At 45.8% G+C, this 14,877-nt stretch overlaps 2 protein-coding genes and 2 long non-coding RNA genes across 7 annotated transcripts; 2 read left to right on the top strand and 2 right to left on the bottom strand.

Moving 5' to 3' along the window:
• Positions 1-2,742: 2,742 nt before the first annotated feature.
• LOC118512620 lies at positions 2,743-5,442 on the bottom strand. The gene is made up of 3 exons (XR_004906324.1): positions 5,144-5,442; positions 4,205-5,063; positions 2,743-4,133 (listed from the first exon to the last, which is right to left on the bottom strand). It is a non-coding gene; the product is annotated as an uncharacterized LOC118512620 (long non-coding RNA).
• Positions 5,443-5,790: 348 nt separating this feature from the next.
• On the top strand, positions 5,791-7,861 carry LOC118512606. Its single transcript, XR_004906323.1, has 2 exons — positions 5,791-6,902; positions 6,967-7,861. It is a non-coding gene; the product is annotated as an uncharacterized LOC118512606 (long non-coding RNA).
• Positions 7,862-7,962: 101 nt separating this feature from the next.
• On the bottom strand, positions 7,963-9,812 carry LOC118512605 (baculoviral IAP repeat-containing protein 5). Its single transcript, XM_036057277.1, has 3 exons — positions 8,742-9,812; positions 8,476-8,655; positions 7,963-8,398 (listed from the first exon to the last, which is right to left on the bottom strand). The coding sequence occupies exons 1-3, from the start codon at positions 8,847-8,849 to the stop codon at positions 8,261-8,263; spliced, it is 426 nt and encodes a 141-aa protein (XP_035913170.1). The 5' UTR covers positions 8,850-9,812; the 3' UTR covers positions 7,963-8,260.
• LOC118512604 (ras-related protein Rab-14) lies at positions 9,342-13,975 on the top strand. 4 transcript variants are annotated; one of them, XM_036057275.1, is made up of 6 exons: positions 9,390-9,817; positions 9,934-9,940; positions 10,976-11,089; positions 11,162-11,342; positions 11,419-11,601; positions 12,142-13,914. In XM_036057275.1, the coding sequence occupies exons 3-6, from the start codon at positions 10,984-10,986 to the stop codon at positions 12,317-12,319; spliced, it is 648 nt and encodes a 215-aa protein (XP_035913168.1). In that variant the 5' UTR covers positions 9,390-9,817; positions 9,934-9,940; positions 10,976-10,983; the 3' UTR covers positions 12,320-13,914. The 4 variants fall into 4 exon arrangements, with proteins under 4 accessions (XP_035913166.1, XP_035913168.1, XP_035913167.1 ...); XM_036057273.1 differs by lacking the exon at positions 9,934-9,940 and having other exon boundaries at positions 9,342-9,820; positions 12,142-13,975; XM_036057274.1 differs by lacking the exon at positions 9,934-9,940 and having other exon boundaries at positions 9,391-9,846.
• Positions 13,976-14,877: the final 902 nt, after the last annotated feature.

The following is a 14,877-nucleotide window of genomic DNA, read 5'->3' as shown; positions in this document are numbered from 1 at the left end:
TTCTTTGCTGTGTTTCAATAACATGAAATATTTCACCTTACCTTGAATTTGAATTACATTTGAATTTACCGTTACAATTGGCTTTTTATTGAACATAAAATTGCTCAGGCCAGTGATTTTTGCCACTATGAGAATCGATTGAAGGTTCAAAGTTCTCTGTCAATTAGCCAGTGTCAGGAATGTGTTGAGCTAGAATTGTCATTGTCAGGATTTTCCTTCATTTAAAGGACATAATGCAGTTGTGATTTTAAGTCTACAAGTTGAGGGGACTAGCGAACTCGCGAACCATTAATACAAAATAGTTATAATTGGAGTTTTTAAATGTTAAAACTAACCAAGCCGTTCCTATTGAATTAAAAAAACTAACTTTTTCAACAAAACAAAAATTCAATTATATAGCATTCCAATCAAAGAGACGAAAGCTATTTTAATTTTCTTGTTCGGTAATTAAAGCAAACTAATAACTATGCTTTCTGTCGACCAAACACGTCAATTTTCACCTCCAGTACAACCATTTCTCCTGCCAACAACGATCACAATTTAATGAGCAATCCTCCAACTCCCCAAACCGTCGCAAGTGGCAGCCATTTCGAATGCCTCATAACCAGCTCGGTAGGGGGATGGCCGAAACGAACACCGAACGCACCCACGGGGTGTGATGGTAATGGGAAAATTGATTTATCCGACCCGATGCACCAAATATGTACGGGATGCCCGGGATGTGGAAATAATCTGGCCCTGCTTGCCGACAGCATGTGCATGTGTGTGCAGTGTTGCGTCTGGTCTGAATGTGTGTTCCATACTGCACGACCCGGCAACCTTAAAATAGATCCTACGGAGGAGAAGCTGTGCCGATCGGTCGGTGAATGAAGCGATGCGATTCCAGAGAGTAGGTAGGACCCCACCATCATCAACCCAGTATTACCACCAGCGGGACCAAAACGTAGAGGACGACAACGACGACGACGTAGGGGATGTGTCTTTCAAATGAGTTCCACCAGCACCAGGCACGGTGAAGTGGGCACGAAAATGGTTGCGCCCAAAGAAGAAGGGCCTCACGATCTAATCGCTTTTTGATGCATGTTGAGCAAGTGCAGTTCTTCCTCCTTTTTCTCTTTCCCCTTTTCGGTTTGTCATGAAGGGGAAAGCATGCCCTACGAGGAAATGGTACCTGCCAAATCATGAAATTGATGAACCTTTCAGTATTTTAAGAGCCTCGTTAAATAGTGAACCACTTAGGCGGATAGGACGGTACTAATCGTGCCCGTGCCGCCGGAGTGCAATTGTTTTAAAATGTTGTACAAATTTATCCATAATGCATCGCGTTCGCGATCGATTGAGTCATCACTCCTTCACTTTGTTGTAATTAACAGGTGCGTGCGCTTTTCGATGGAGTTTGATGCTGAATGTGAGTTAGGCTTTAAAAGTGAACGTCAGATGTTTGCAAATTGGAAATTTCTTAAAACAGAAAGAGAGTCTTGCTTATGAGTCATCTAGCTTTTTCCAGCAAAAGCCCTTTCAGAGTTATCTTTTCAGTTTGACTGTCTCCTATCTCTATCTCTAGATTCCAAAATTGAAGAAACTCTATTAGCTACCTTCAAGTGGAAGATGATAAGAAAGACTGTGTAGGGCCTATTAAAGCTTTGCTAACGGATTGTGATTGTCTTCTGACAAAAAAGCTAACGCTTGTCGAGGAACTTCTTGGAACGTGTGAAAGGAAGCTCTGCTTTAAAGTCTAAGGCAGTTAGAAAGTGCCTCACGATCAATACTTGTAGGGATCACTAGGACACAGGGCACATCGTATGAAAATATCGTAAATTGCTAGACGACAAATATCAACCAATTATTGTGCCGGTCTTTTGTGCAGCAGGCCACAAGACGCGAAACAGTCTTATATAAATGGGTACGTGCTCGTGGCAGCTGTAAACACACTTGTGCATTGTACAGAGACAACTCATTGTCTTAGTACCTGTTAGTAGATATACATCCGATCTCTTCATCACAAAAAAAAGTAAGATAAGGTCCTTATTTTTCGAATCATTACCGATCATTGGCACCGTCCGAAAATGTATGAACTGTTTACTTGGTACGGGAAAACTCAAGCCTCGTCCTGCTGACGCGTGGAAACATCATTAATTTATTTGCACGTCATTCGATGTGCTAGCATAACGCTTAAAAATAAAATAAAACTGTTTGAAAACATCTCACACACCTCACCGTTGACCGAAGCTGGGCTGGTGGCTGTGAATCGTTGTGAATGCTGCCGTTGCGTGTGTGTGTGTGTGTGCGCGTTTTTGAGGGGGAGAAGATGTGAGATCATGGGGTTAGAATGTGCATGCCCACGGTGTCCTAATTTGTTTGTTTGTGCCTGTGAAGAAGTGGAAAATTTAAACTTTCATTCGACACTCCATTACGAGGCTGTGTGGAGCAATTTGGCGACTCTTTAGCGATGATGGTGATGATTCATAATAATCTAAAGGTTTGTGCTTAAAATGATTCATGGTCCAAGAATCGAGGATGGGGTATCTCGCTTTCCTCTCCCAAATGTTCTGATATAGTTCAAGAATTTATAGCAATTCATCATTTCCCCCAAAAAGTTTTATATAAAAAAGCAGTTAATATAATAGATAGGTAACTTAACAGTCACTCAAATTAACTCGGTCCATGTATTCCCTAATTTGGTCGATCGAAGCACACAATTTAGACGACCACTGCACACGGGGGTTGATGCGATTCGTCGCAATTTCCTCTGTATCCTCATACATTGCACAAGACCTGCATCAATCCGCTTTCCGCCTCTCCTATTCAATCGCCATGCCTTGGGCCTCAAAACAGACCGAAGATCGCACCCGTACTCAACAGAGTAAAATGTGTGTCCACGTGCTTGGGTAGCTTCCATCTTGCATCAATTCGCGATGCACCGGGTCCTGTACGCGGTGAATCTGCGCACCGAGCAGTACAGAAATATGAAAAATTGTGTATAAAATGAAATCACAATCACAAGATCGCGTTCCGCGTTCCACACCAACACACCGTCCCCGGTTTCGGGCGGTCGGTAGAAATAGGTATTTTATAAATAAAACACCGTCCGTCCGTCCCGGTGGTGGAGTTTTTATTTTACTCTTGTTGCATGCTCGCATCTCCCACACACTCGACTCGATTCGGCCCGTAAGGTTGGGCCGGAAACCCGTCCCGTACATACCACATCTCAATGACCTGCTCAGGGATTGTGAGTAAGCGCCGTAGCGCCCAAAGCCGCCACCCTCCTCAGGTCGGTCGGTATAGTAGTGTCCGGCCTTTGCGGTGGCATGCGCAAACCGTTTCCCTTGCGCTGCGCATGTATGTGGACACTTCTTTGGTGTGCCACACACGGACACTAGAAGCTGAGGAACGGAGGAGACCTTAGTGATCGGGAACGTTCATTAAACCGAAGCAGGTCCAAGGGTTGGTCCAACATCCAGCTAATGCTAAAACATTTTCTCCCCCCGAAAGTCTAATGACCCTAAGTTCCCTTCCGTATAAGCGGTTCTCATAATTCCGAGCTCACCAGAAACTCTCGCCCGAAATTAGATAGTGACTAAAAGCAGGCAATATTTTACTAGCATGATGATTTGCATCAGACGATCACCCCACACCGAGATTCATGTCCCGTACCGACCTGTGCCGACATTCCAGGCGCACGCGAGAGAGAGAGAGCGAGCGATTGGATTATTGGAGGTTTAAAAATAGGATTCTACAGACATTACATGACCAAACACCCTCCACTGCAAACTCCCTCCAGGGGAGGTAGATGTATCTCCAGGGGACACACACCGTGGCGCTACCACGTGATATCTGTCCACCATCTTGGTGCCTTTTTGGACATAGGAGGGCGCGCGCCTGCTTACACTCCGCGACACGTCCAAATAATCGTTTTTTTTTTATTCGGTGAGGTACGACGGCAGCGGTCGGGATCTGTGGACCGATAGTGTGAGGTGGAAGGAGCTTGGGATTTAAATTTAGTAGTTCGACAACCGACCGTTTGACCGATGTGGCAGATTTTTTGGAAAACATCTGCTATCCGGTGGAATGTAATGTGCGTCCGTTCGTTCTCAAAATTGCCGTGCGGCTGATGCGTCTGCTTGGCTGGTCATCTAGTGGAAGATGTTAAAGATTTCATTAGAGTTGGATGATCTGTTCCAGTACAGATTGTACAATTGCATACCGATCCTCGCGGCGGGCAGGATGATCTTCCTGAGGAATTTAATTTTCAAAAACCAAATCTTATCCGTTTCCTGTTTCGGTGACGATTCTGTTTTGCATTTCAGTGCCATAAATTGTAGCTAACCCAAGCCACGCTAATGCCTGCACAGGCAGCGGTAGGCTCTCCGGAGGTTCTGTGAAGCACAAACATCTGGAAGGTTTACAATTTCCAAGGATGCTGTGATGAGGATCGCGAGGGCAAGAGTAGAAAGAAAAGGATCACCATGGGACCGTCGGAGCCTTCCGTGCGTGGGCAATCTAGTAGCGCCGCAATCAGGAGAGTGTTAGAAAGAGAGACAGAGAGGGAGCGACATGCAGGCACACATGGTAAGCTGATGGCTTTGAAGACAGTTCAATAATGCTTTTTGGTTGACTTTTTGAGGCACAATTATTTGCCTTTGCCGTACAACATCTTGATGCAAAATGTGCCTCTGAAACGTCTGAAGAACTTTCTCAAAATTCTGTACCGTTGTGGGAGTTATGCAACAACTGTTCTTGCTGTACGCCGGCGTTCGAGGCGGAAAATCCACCGATCCGCAACCGACGTACTACGGCATTATGTAACTGTTGATCCACACATCCACGCGAGAACCGATTGGTATTCGTTCGATTCGACCGCTTTTTTCTCCGCTGATGATGATATATGGCGCTGCAAACACATGCTCCGCACAAGGATCTGTGGAGGAACTTGCGATGGTGCTCAACCACCTTCTACGGGAAGTCGATTTCCAATCGATTGGAGCGATCTCATCTGACCACTGTTCTAGGGGGGGAGGTGGGGGCGGCGGTCCCAGTTTCGCGGACACTCACTGCTGAACGATCTGGAGCGGCAAAGAAATACGGTTGTTTTATAAATTTCACATTTTTGCCGCACGGAAAAATTTTCCCACTTAAACTCAACTCCTTTTTGACGTTTGTCCATACACACACACACAGCGAAGTGCGTATACGTGGTTTTGGAACGACTAGAATCGGCACAAGTAGCTGCACTAGTGTTAGTCTTCATTACACGATCCAAGTGAGAGGAGTAGGCTGTTGCGTCTGCGCGTCTTGCTGCCTGCGTGGAGTACATACACTTTTCAGAACACAGGGCAAAAAAAACCCTTGGCCAGAAAAGAAAAAAAGGAAGACCTAGAGCCTGAGATCCCCTAGAGGGAAGGCACATGGAAGGCTGTTCATGTACCTCCCCCCGGGGCACCCCACACGTAGTGTGTTGAAAGTGCAAAACAAGCGAAAGAAAAAAGTGCGCCACCGAGTAAGAGGAACGCGTTGGAAATGGAACGAAACCATGTGTGCATGTGTGTGTCTGTGTGTTTATTCGAGTTTGAAGAGATTCTACGGAAAAAAAGGAAACATGTGCGCAGGACGGTTCGTGTTAGCAACCTTTGCTGGTGGTGCTGCTCTATACGAGGAAAAAAGGGCGAAAGACGAGGGTGAAGCAAAAGGCGAGACGATCCTTGACACACACACACACACGGGCAGAAATGCGCGGCCCGCTCGGCGTAAACTCGGGGTGGTGGCCATTTATAGAACTTCGTCCTCAGGAAAGGCCTCCCCCCGAGCGAAACGATGAGCCGGGCGCGCGCGCGCGCCTCATCTTGGGAGCAATAGTCGCTGCATCCAGTGCATTCTGCGTTCAGTTGCCGAACAGCTCGCATCTCGGTTCTGTGCTCCGTGCCGTGCGCACCAGTATACTATTCGGGATTCAGGATTCTGATGAAATTTTCGCGTACCCAGACTGTACCACAGCAACTTCGTGATTTCTTTCCTTTCCTCTCATAATTCGGCGACCATCTTTACGGACTCCGTGTGATTGCGCAGCGGACCAATTTTGTTTTTTTTCGCCTCGTACAGTGTGTTCTGTAATCCAAGTGTGCCTTAAAATTGGAATTAAAATACTTTTATCACCGGGTGAAAATTACAGTGCAGTGTTTGTGTGTTTGTGTTGAAGACTAATTCCATCGGGTAAGCTTCCAATTTTTTGTTGGAGTTTGAGGAAGATGTCCTCTAGTCCAAAAGTACCAAGATGGCGTCAGAAAGGAAACTGTGCATATTGGAAGTGTGTGCAATTTGGAAAGGATCTCCATATGTAATGATGATGTGTGTCCCGCGTAACAGAGATATTTTGAGGTTAGTTTTTCGCTAGAAAATTTAGCTAGTCGGAATTTGTCCTGCAGCGCTGCCTGTAGCTTCTGATGTCGCACGTCATCATCGCCTTCTAGATGGTGTTTTGCCAAGAGACGAGGATGCATTTCAGTTAAACACACAGTAATCGCTCCCTTTGATTGAAACAGGAATTGTACACCAGATGTGTGTAAGGTTATGTTTTTTTTTTCTTCCTTTCGGCTTCCCTTTACTGGGAAATAAGAATATGGTGAAGCGATACCGCAATACGAACAATGTTGGTGGTGCGTTGGGCAGCGTTGTTACGAGCATGACGAACACGTGATCACCAGACGAGGCTTTTGGTGCGGTGCGAGTGGTGTTCGAAGGAGAAAAAAAAATCGGTGACAAATATGATAAAACATCAGCGGCAGTAAGATGTACCCCACCCGGACCGATGTACGTGAAAGTTCTTTTCCATGGTTTTGCATAGCAGACATTGGTAGACGTTTGCTCCTTGCCGAAGATCTCCCAGGGTTGGTCCTACAGAATTCTCGGTACATATGCGTATTTTTTTCCTCATTTTCTTGCACATTTGTTAATCTCCTTCGATCGCTCCAGAACGTTGGGAGAATGAGTTCCAGTATCGCGTGATGTAACGTCATCTTCTAGCTTGCAAAAAAGCTGCGAAAGTTCCATGCTTCCTTGCATTCAATAGTAATGTTTGAAACCCCTATGGAATGTAAAGAAGTATGGAGCGCTCGGGCTAGTTCAACGCTCTATGTGGGTTCGCGCTGCCTCATGTATGTGTGCTGCAGAAGCAGAGAGATCCTTTTAGCATATTTACGTTAATCCATCAAGCAACCCATGATAGACATTCTCGCAGCCAACGCGAACTGTACGAACATCATCCAAGGAGCAGCGGCAGCACGTACATCTTCATTCTACCCGAGAGGAGACACATCCCGGGCTATTTATAGCCCGAAAAAAAAAATACAACCAGCCTACCCGAGACGGTTCAACGTGTCGTCGCTTCTGACCGCACATTGCGAATCGCGTTGCAGCAAGAGATGGTTTGGGACCAGAGAGAAGGAACACGCACGCGGATGCTTGTACCACGCCGGAGGTTGTAACTGAGCCGTAACGAAACGGAGGATGTAAAAATATCTTCAGCTCTACCCGAAGCGCACTGAAGCTGCGCCGCCGGACCAGCGGGCTTGCAACTGCGCCTGCGTAATACGCACAGAGTGGGCACAGAAGTAGGCGCGCGCGCGCGCCACCAGATAGCTGCGGAAGAAGCCGGATGGGTTTCCGTGCGCGGCGGAAGATTTATTTTTAGAAAAAAACTAGGCACACACGTTCGTCACTTTCGCGCACAATCGCGTCCTAAAATATGTCATTTCTTCTAGTGTTAAGGAAGGTGGTGTGTGTGGGTTTATTTTTTAATACGCGTTGTAACTGTTTAACTCTCTCGGATTTGGGGAAATAAAATAGAATTATATTGATGATATATGAACGAAATAAACGCATTGACTCATTTCAATAAACGATTCTTCTTATTTGCTGATTGCAAATCGAAAATCGAAAATAATCGGAAACCGATCCGGAAAGAACACATTTAAACTTTTTCTCATTCCATTTATTACCTGCATCCCAAAAAGGATTCCCTTTTTCCCTGCGAATGAGCTTAGAACTAAAATCGAACGACCTTTTCCTTAGTTTAGATTTAAAAAAATCCATTCTTATTATTTACCACATCATAACGCCCAGTACGTAGCCGTGTAGCCGTGTAACTTTCGCTTAGGCCAGTTGTATAAACGGGACCTGGCTAGCGCCTCAGGATGTCAGGATATGTGCAGGAGGATCGCGCGAAGGAGTTATTAAAACGTATGCATATTCCTACTGTATAGTAAGCCTAGTTGGTTCGTAACAGCTTCTCCATCTCCTTTCGCTTCTTCTCTATCAGCATCTTGCCGTTGGTCTTGAGGGTGGTGTAGTTGTTTTGAAATCGCATCTTCAGCGTAGCCATCATGAGATTAACGAACTCTTCACACTGCAACGACACGAAACAAGGACATCATCTTTACAAACATACTTTTTCTACCGCTGGATGGGGTTATTTCCACTTACCGTTAGATTCGCTTCCGCCCGACCATACTTCACGAACGGACACTGGGGTGCATGTTTCCGGTGCTCGCTCCACGGATCGTCGGATTCTTCCCAACCGTCCAGCTCTTTGCCACACACGAAGCAGGCCGCTATGTCAATCTCGGTATCCGTTCCATGCCAATAGAATCCTGCCTCTGCCATCTGCGGACACCATCGGAAAGAGACAGAAATTGAATTATCGGCCTCCTACAAGCGTACAAACAAGCTTGCCTTGCCCGAATGTTTACCTTCTGTACGCTGCATTGTTTGTCGTTTGGAAAGGGCCAATGTTTGAAGCTTTTTTCACGATCCTCCTGGAGTATGTATATTTTGGCGATGTTGGATGTGGATTCCATTGCGGTTACTACTAGATACCATGAATTGAACCAACGAAACAGCTTACGATTAGCCAAAAACCGGGTGAAAAAATTGTAGCGTTGAACGTTCCAGCGGCTGTTATGCGGGCCCTTCACAACACTTTGACAGAAAGCGACGTTTGAAACAGGGCGCCATTTAAATTTCACCAATGCGCGGGTTGGATCGTTTTTGGTTTGTTGTGCTGCTTGTGTCTTTTGACGTTTGGCGGGAATGTGATCGGTTTGACACCTCTGATGTAAACATTCGCGGATATTTATCACTGTATTACGTGAAAGCTGGTAAATATTGTAAATGAAATTATTTTTTGATATTAAAAAATAGATGGCACGCTGAAAACCAGCTATATATCAGCCATTGCTCGTTTACGTTTTACCAATGACGCACCACCATTTAGTGGTTGAGCACCCCTGCACTGATCCCTGCAGCATGCGACTGTCAAAACGGGCAATATTTTTTCATGGCACCACACGCACACCAACCCTGCATCCGTCATCATCATCATCATCATCGCCTAGTGGGATTTGTTGTAAATTTTGCAAACGTATGGTGGAAGGACAACAGCAAGCAGATAAAAACGTAAAACCCCGTGCAGAGGATCGTGACGTTCTTCTGGAAGGTTTTTGGTCCCAGAACCTGCCCACTAAGCATTTAGCCCTTCGACAACTCAACCCAACCAACGTTCGATCGATCCTGCCTGCCAGCCACCGATTTGTGCATGCACACTGTGTATGTAATTACGCCTTTTTGCGTGTGATTGAGTTTCTCCGACGCGGGTTTCAGCGCAGGCCAGAACAAAAACACGACCAGTGCGGCGGTGGACGGGCTTCGTCTAGTGCAAGCTAAGGCCGAAAATCTCGTCATAGCTTGCAGCTAGACTATACGGGCAGCGGGATCCTCCCCCTAAAATTGGATGTGCATCAAGTGAAACTACTGAAAGCTAGCAGGAAGTGTAAGTAGATGTAGTACGGGTGAAAGGTGAGCACAAAGCAGGTAGAGCAGGAGGTGGGGTATGGGTGTGCGGGTGGTAGTCATAATACCCAGTTGGCTCCAGTCCCTCACAGCAGGAAGTGTTTCCCCGATTCAATTACTCATATCGATAAAATCGTCAGTTTTTTCCCCTCTATGGCCTTGAAGAAAGCTGACACTAAGGGGCTGAGCAGTTTTGGGGGCTTGTTTTGGGGTGAATGAGAAAACTTATAACACAGTCGGTGTGAAAATATGCACTGAGAAAAACATTGCCCAATCTCTGACCATTGGAAAGCTGCAATTAACTACGTACGTATGTGCGACGTGTGTGAGTGCGAGCGTGTGGGTGTGTGTCCATAGATGGATATGATTCAGTGGCGGACATAAAGCTTCACCCCGCCGTACAACTGCTGGTGTCTCTTCCGGGGACGTTGCTCGTGTTATCATTATCGTCTCCATTGTCTGACCGTTGGAAAAATCGTGTGCTGCGTTTCTGGAGCCCAGTCGTCTTGTTGTTTTTACAAACGTAGCTGCTATTAAAGAAATTTTACCAATTTTCCAGAACATTAGATACAGTACAACGCAGCACCTATCACGATGACCTGCAACATTGAACTGTTAACACAGAAATGTGAGCTAACTGATGGAAGAAAGTGCGTATTCTATGCAGCGCCTACGCATTCGATGTTTGTTTGCTACCCATTTTCATAAAAACGGGTACGCGCTGCTAACTTTACACACCACACAACAATGAGCGCGCCTCTTATCAGCAGAATGCAAATTTGTTACGGTTACCGGATGTGTGTGTGTTGTTGGTACAATTTTCCGTTCCCGTATGTGATGGGAACCGTCCGCTCCAAGAGAGTGGAGGCGTGTGGCAGTAGAATATTACCTACCAACCGGTTGAATAGTCGCGTTCATTTATCGGCCACATTGGTCTCGGGTTCTTTCCTCGTAGAAACCGCACAAAATATGAGCTTTCTCGGTTCCGTGTCTCAAAGACTGTACGATGGTTTCGATAAAACCTACGAGAGAAGTAAACTGTTAATTTTCACTAATGCACTACAACTTTTAAACATTTTTTAAATACGAAAAATAACACTTATTTTTTCCGTTTTTCCACCCCAATCCATTGCAGTATTCATCATGTCGGCCGGACCGTATAATTATTCGTATATCTTCAAGTACATCATCATCGGTGATATGGGTGTGGGCAAAAGCTGCCTGCTGCATCAGTTCACAGAGAAAAAGTGTAAGTTGCAGCTGTGCCCGGATTGGAATCTCAAAGCCTACTAACACCTGTTTTTCCCCTTTACTCTTGTAGTTATGGCAAGCTGTCCGCATACGATCGGCGTTGAGTTCGGTACGCGCATCATCGAGGTTGATAAGCAAAAAATTAAGCTACAAATATGGGACACGGCCGGGCAGGAACGGTTCCGGGCGGTAACGCGCTCGTACTATCGTGGCGCTGCCGGTGCACTGATGGTTTACGACATCACACGACGGTAAGGATAACATCTGGATGTGCGCACTTACCTGTTTTTTTGGTACTAGCTGTAAAGTTTGCTCTCCGTCCCGCAGGTCAACGTACAACCATCTGTCCAGCTGGCTGACGGACACGCGCAATCTAACGAATCCCAGTACTGTGATATTTCTAATCGGTAACAAATCGGACCTGGAAAGCACTCGCGAGGTGACGTACGAGGAGGCGAAAAATTTTGCCGACGAGCATGGCCTGCTGTTCGCCGAAGCAAGTGCAATGACGTGAGTATTGATTGGCTGGCAGGAGCATTATTTTTAAATTGACGGTTAAAAGCAGGGTTGTGTGTGGATGCTGTGAAAATGGGACTCAGGGCATTAGGTCACAACCCTAAGGAAGCGGTCTGAGTAGTGTTGTGTAATGTACAAGAGTATCAGCTTTAGAAGAGATTCCAGATCTTTTTAGATGCGAATATTTGTAACGAGAGCAAAATATTCTCTGGAAGAGATTAAGAAACCTTAAACATGTTTCCCCATTGGCACGAAATTCTGCGATCGTGTGCCATACGAGAGCTCTCCCCATCTGAAGCAGAACGTTGAGCTGGAAAGTAATGGGGATTGATCCACCAAGGATTATCGAGTACTCAGTGTTTTTTGCTACCTTGGCAGCTGGATGGATGGAATTCCTTACAACCTACGGTCATGGAGCCCTTTTAGCGCAATAGAAGATAGTTTGAAGTTTTTGCAGAGAACAATTCACAATTAGTCCAACTCTCAACACAACAAATTAATTCACCTTTGGGTGTACTTCTCTCCTCCTTGCAGCGGTCAAAATGTCGAGGAAGCATTTCTCGAAACGGCGCGAAAGATTTACCAAAGCATCAAGGATGGCCGGCTCGATCTGAACTCGTCTGAAACGGGCGTCCAGCACAAGCCGGCCCAACCCGGCCGAACGACGCTCAGCAACGATGCGCAGACGAACAAGGAAAACTGTTCCTGCTAGGAACCTTCGCATGCTACCGCGGAGCTTCTCCCAATCCATCATGCTTGGTGCAATGTTTCCCACCATGAAGCGGAGCGCAACGGATGCGAGAAGTGCGAACGAAAAAAGGCCCGCGAAAAGCATATTTTGCGCTAAACCTAGTTTGGCAAAGGGATGGGGCGCGCGCTCGATCTTTATTGGAGAGTAGGTGGCTGTAAACACTGTAATCGTTTACGATCCTGTTCTCTGCACTTTCTGTTGATATTCCCTTCCATCCCACTGCAAACGCAAACATTCGAATTAGGATATCGTTTTTTTTGTTTTCCTACAACACACAAACACACACACACACTTCCTTGTTTTTTTTTTAAGGTTAATTTGTTGTTTAATAGTATATTGTGGGGCGGGCTGAAGGGCGTAAAGAAAAAGGAGGGAGGGAGGGAAGGGGGGACGGACGATCACACATCGTTCCAAAGACTTCGAGCAACGCATCGCCGGACCGATTTTAAGTGAGTGAAGTGATGTGAACATCATAACCCAATTTAGTCGATCGCTGAAACAAGATGTATTTTATTATTGTGGCAAAATATAGTAAGAAACGGAGGGGAGCTTTATTTATGTTGCCCGCAATTTATGTTTTAGTTTTCTTTTTTAGTTTAAGATAACGACAACAGAAAAAAAACTCCAGCAAACAAAACTAATGGACACAATCTAACCATAGCCGTATCACCACTTTAACATTGATTGTTAATCGTAATGAAAGTCTCTGTACGGATGAATCCTTTTAGTGTGTTAGGCTCGTCCAATCCGGTACCGGGTGAATTTATATGCAAAGACAATTTGCACCTCTATCACTGTTGTGTGTTTAATCCCATGCATGCATACATCGCAACGGTTAGTTTTTCGGCAACAGAGGAACAAAAAAGTATAAAAGACAACCTGGTTTGAATCGAAAGGAAGGAAAGGATAAGCGAGATTGTATTTTCTATCTAATCCCTAGGAAGGTGCGCTGTAGTGCGGCGTGTAGTGAAAAATCGTAACGTACGAAATCTCTCAACGTGTTGAGTACAAACTATAAAGAAACCAACCATATGAAGTAGTTAAATTGTACGAGGGGGGCGAGGATGCAAGACGTTTGAAAGGAAACTTCAATAAATGAACTAACGATATTCCACTTAAAAACGGTTCAGCAAAGTGGAAACCTTTCTGCTGAACACTTCCCTATCTCTTTCTATGCAAAATCTAACTGATCGTTAAACTTACTCTAGTGCAAACTGGTGGCGGATGGCGGATCGAGAGGATAGTATCACGGTGGGAAGCAAAGTTTGAGACAGTTCTAAGACACGATTTAATTGCAAAAAAAAAAATGCTAATAAATTAAACCAAACCCAGTAACTTTAAGTTGTTGCAGTAATATGATGGCAAGCGAGTAAGGCTGGGTAACACGAACCAATCTTTGCAATTGACAAACAACCGAATGGACGAAAGGGGCAGAACGAGTGACGTATGTGGCAAAGAAGCAATTTTCTGTTTTTATAACTAGTAGGAAGGAAGGTTGGTGGTTAAATTATAATTGGATAACAATTTACACCTCCTCAAACAACACACTGGATAATTGTAGAAGAGAAATAAAAATCTGGACGTGTAACACACGCAGTCTAAGGGCTGGGTCTTGAAGCTGCAGAACTAACCGATGATCAACTCTGCTATAGACGATGCAATATGAAAATAGTGCCTTTTTAACATTACCAAGAAAGAAAATCATTTGAAATGGACCTTCTACTTCCTATCCGGCGTTACAAGCGCTTTGCGATCTTTGCCCGTTGCAACGATTCTCGATACCGCTTCTTCGTCTGCCAATCCCCTATTCCGGCCATTCTGGCGGACGCCATCAAACCATTACTCCATCTCAGGTTGGGCCCACCACGCCTCCTCTAAAAGGACTTTACGGGCTGGGTCGTCCGGTGTCATTCTCAAGACATGACCGGCCCACCGGAGCCTGGCGAGTCTAGTTCGTCCTTCAATATATTTTTATCTGGCGCTTAAACCGCTTTGCGGCCTCAGCCTGCTGCAACGATCCTCGATACCGCTCACGGCCCAGCTCCAAGTTTGGGGCCACCACGCATCACCTGAAAGGACTTTACGGGCTGGGTCGTCCGGTATCATTCTCATGACGTGACCAGCCCACCAGAGCCTGGCGAGTCTAATGCGCTGCACGATAGTGAGATCATCGCACGGCTCACAGAGCTCGTCATTGTAGCGGCTCCTCCATTGTCCCGGGGGCATACACAGGGCCAAAAATCTTCAGAAACCACACCACAGAGGCGTTATGTGAGAGCTGGGACTATCAATGTTCTGTACAGTGTCCCACAGCTTCGTCCGTCACGACAGGTGCTTAGAGTGGAGAAGTTTCCTTAGGCATTAGTATTACCGGTTGGCTGAAAGGCTCTTTCTAGTGCCAGGTTGAAATGGAAACAGGCAACCCCATCTCCCAGGCGCAGGCCCTTGGTGGTAGCAAAAGGCCCTGAGAATTTTCCATCCACCTTCCACTCACCCGGCATGTGATGTTGGCCATTGCC

Source organism: Anopheles stephensi, chromosome 3 (genome assembly GCF_013141755.1).
Source record: "Anopheles stephensi strain Indian chromosome 3, UCI_ANSTEP_V1.0, whole genome shotgun sequence".
NCBI lineage: Eukaryota > Metazoa > Arthropoda > Insecta > Diptera > Culicidae > Anopheles > Anopheles stephensi.
This window is presented reverse-complemented; position numbering and strand designations above follow the sequence as displayed.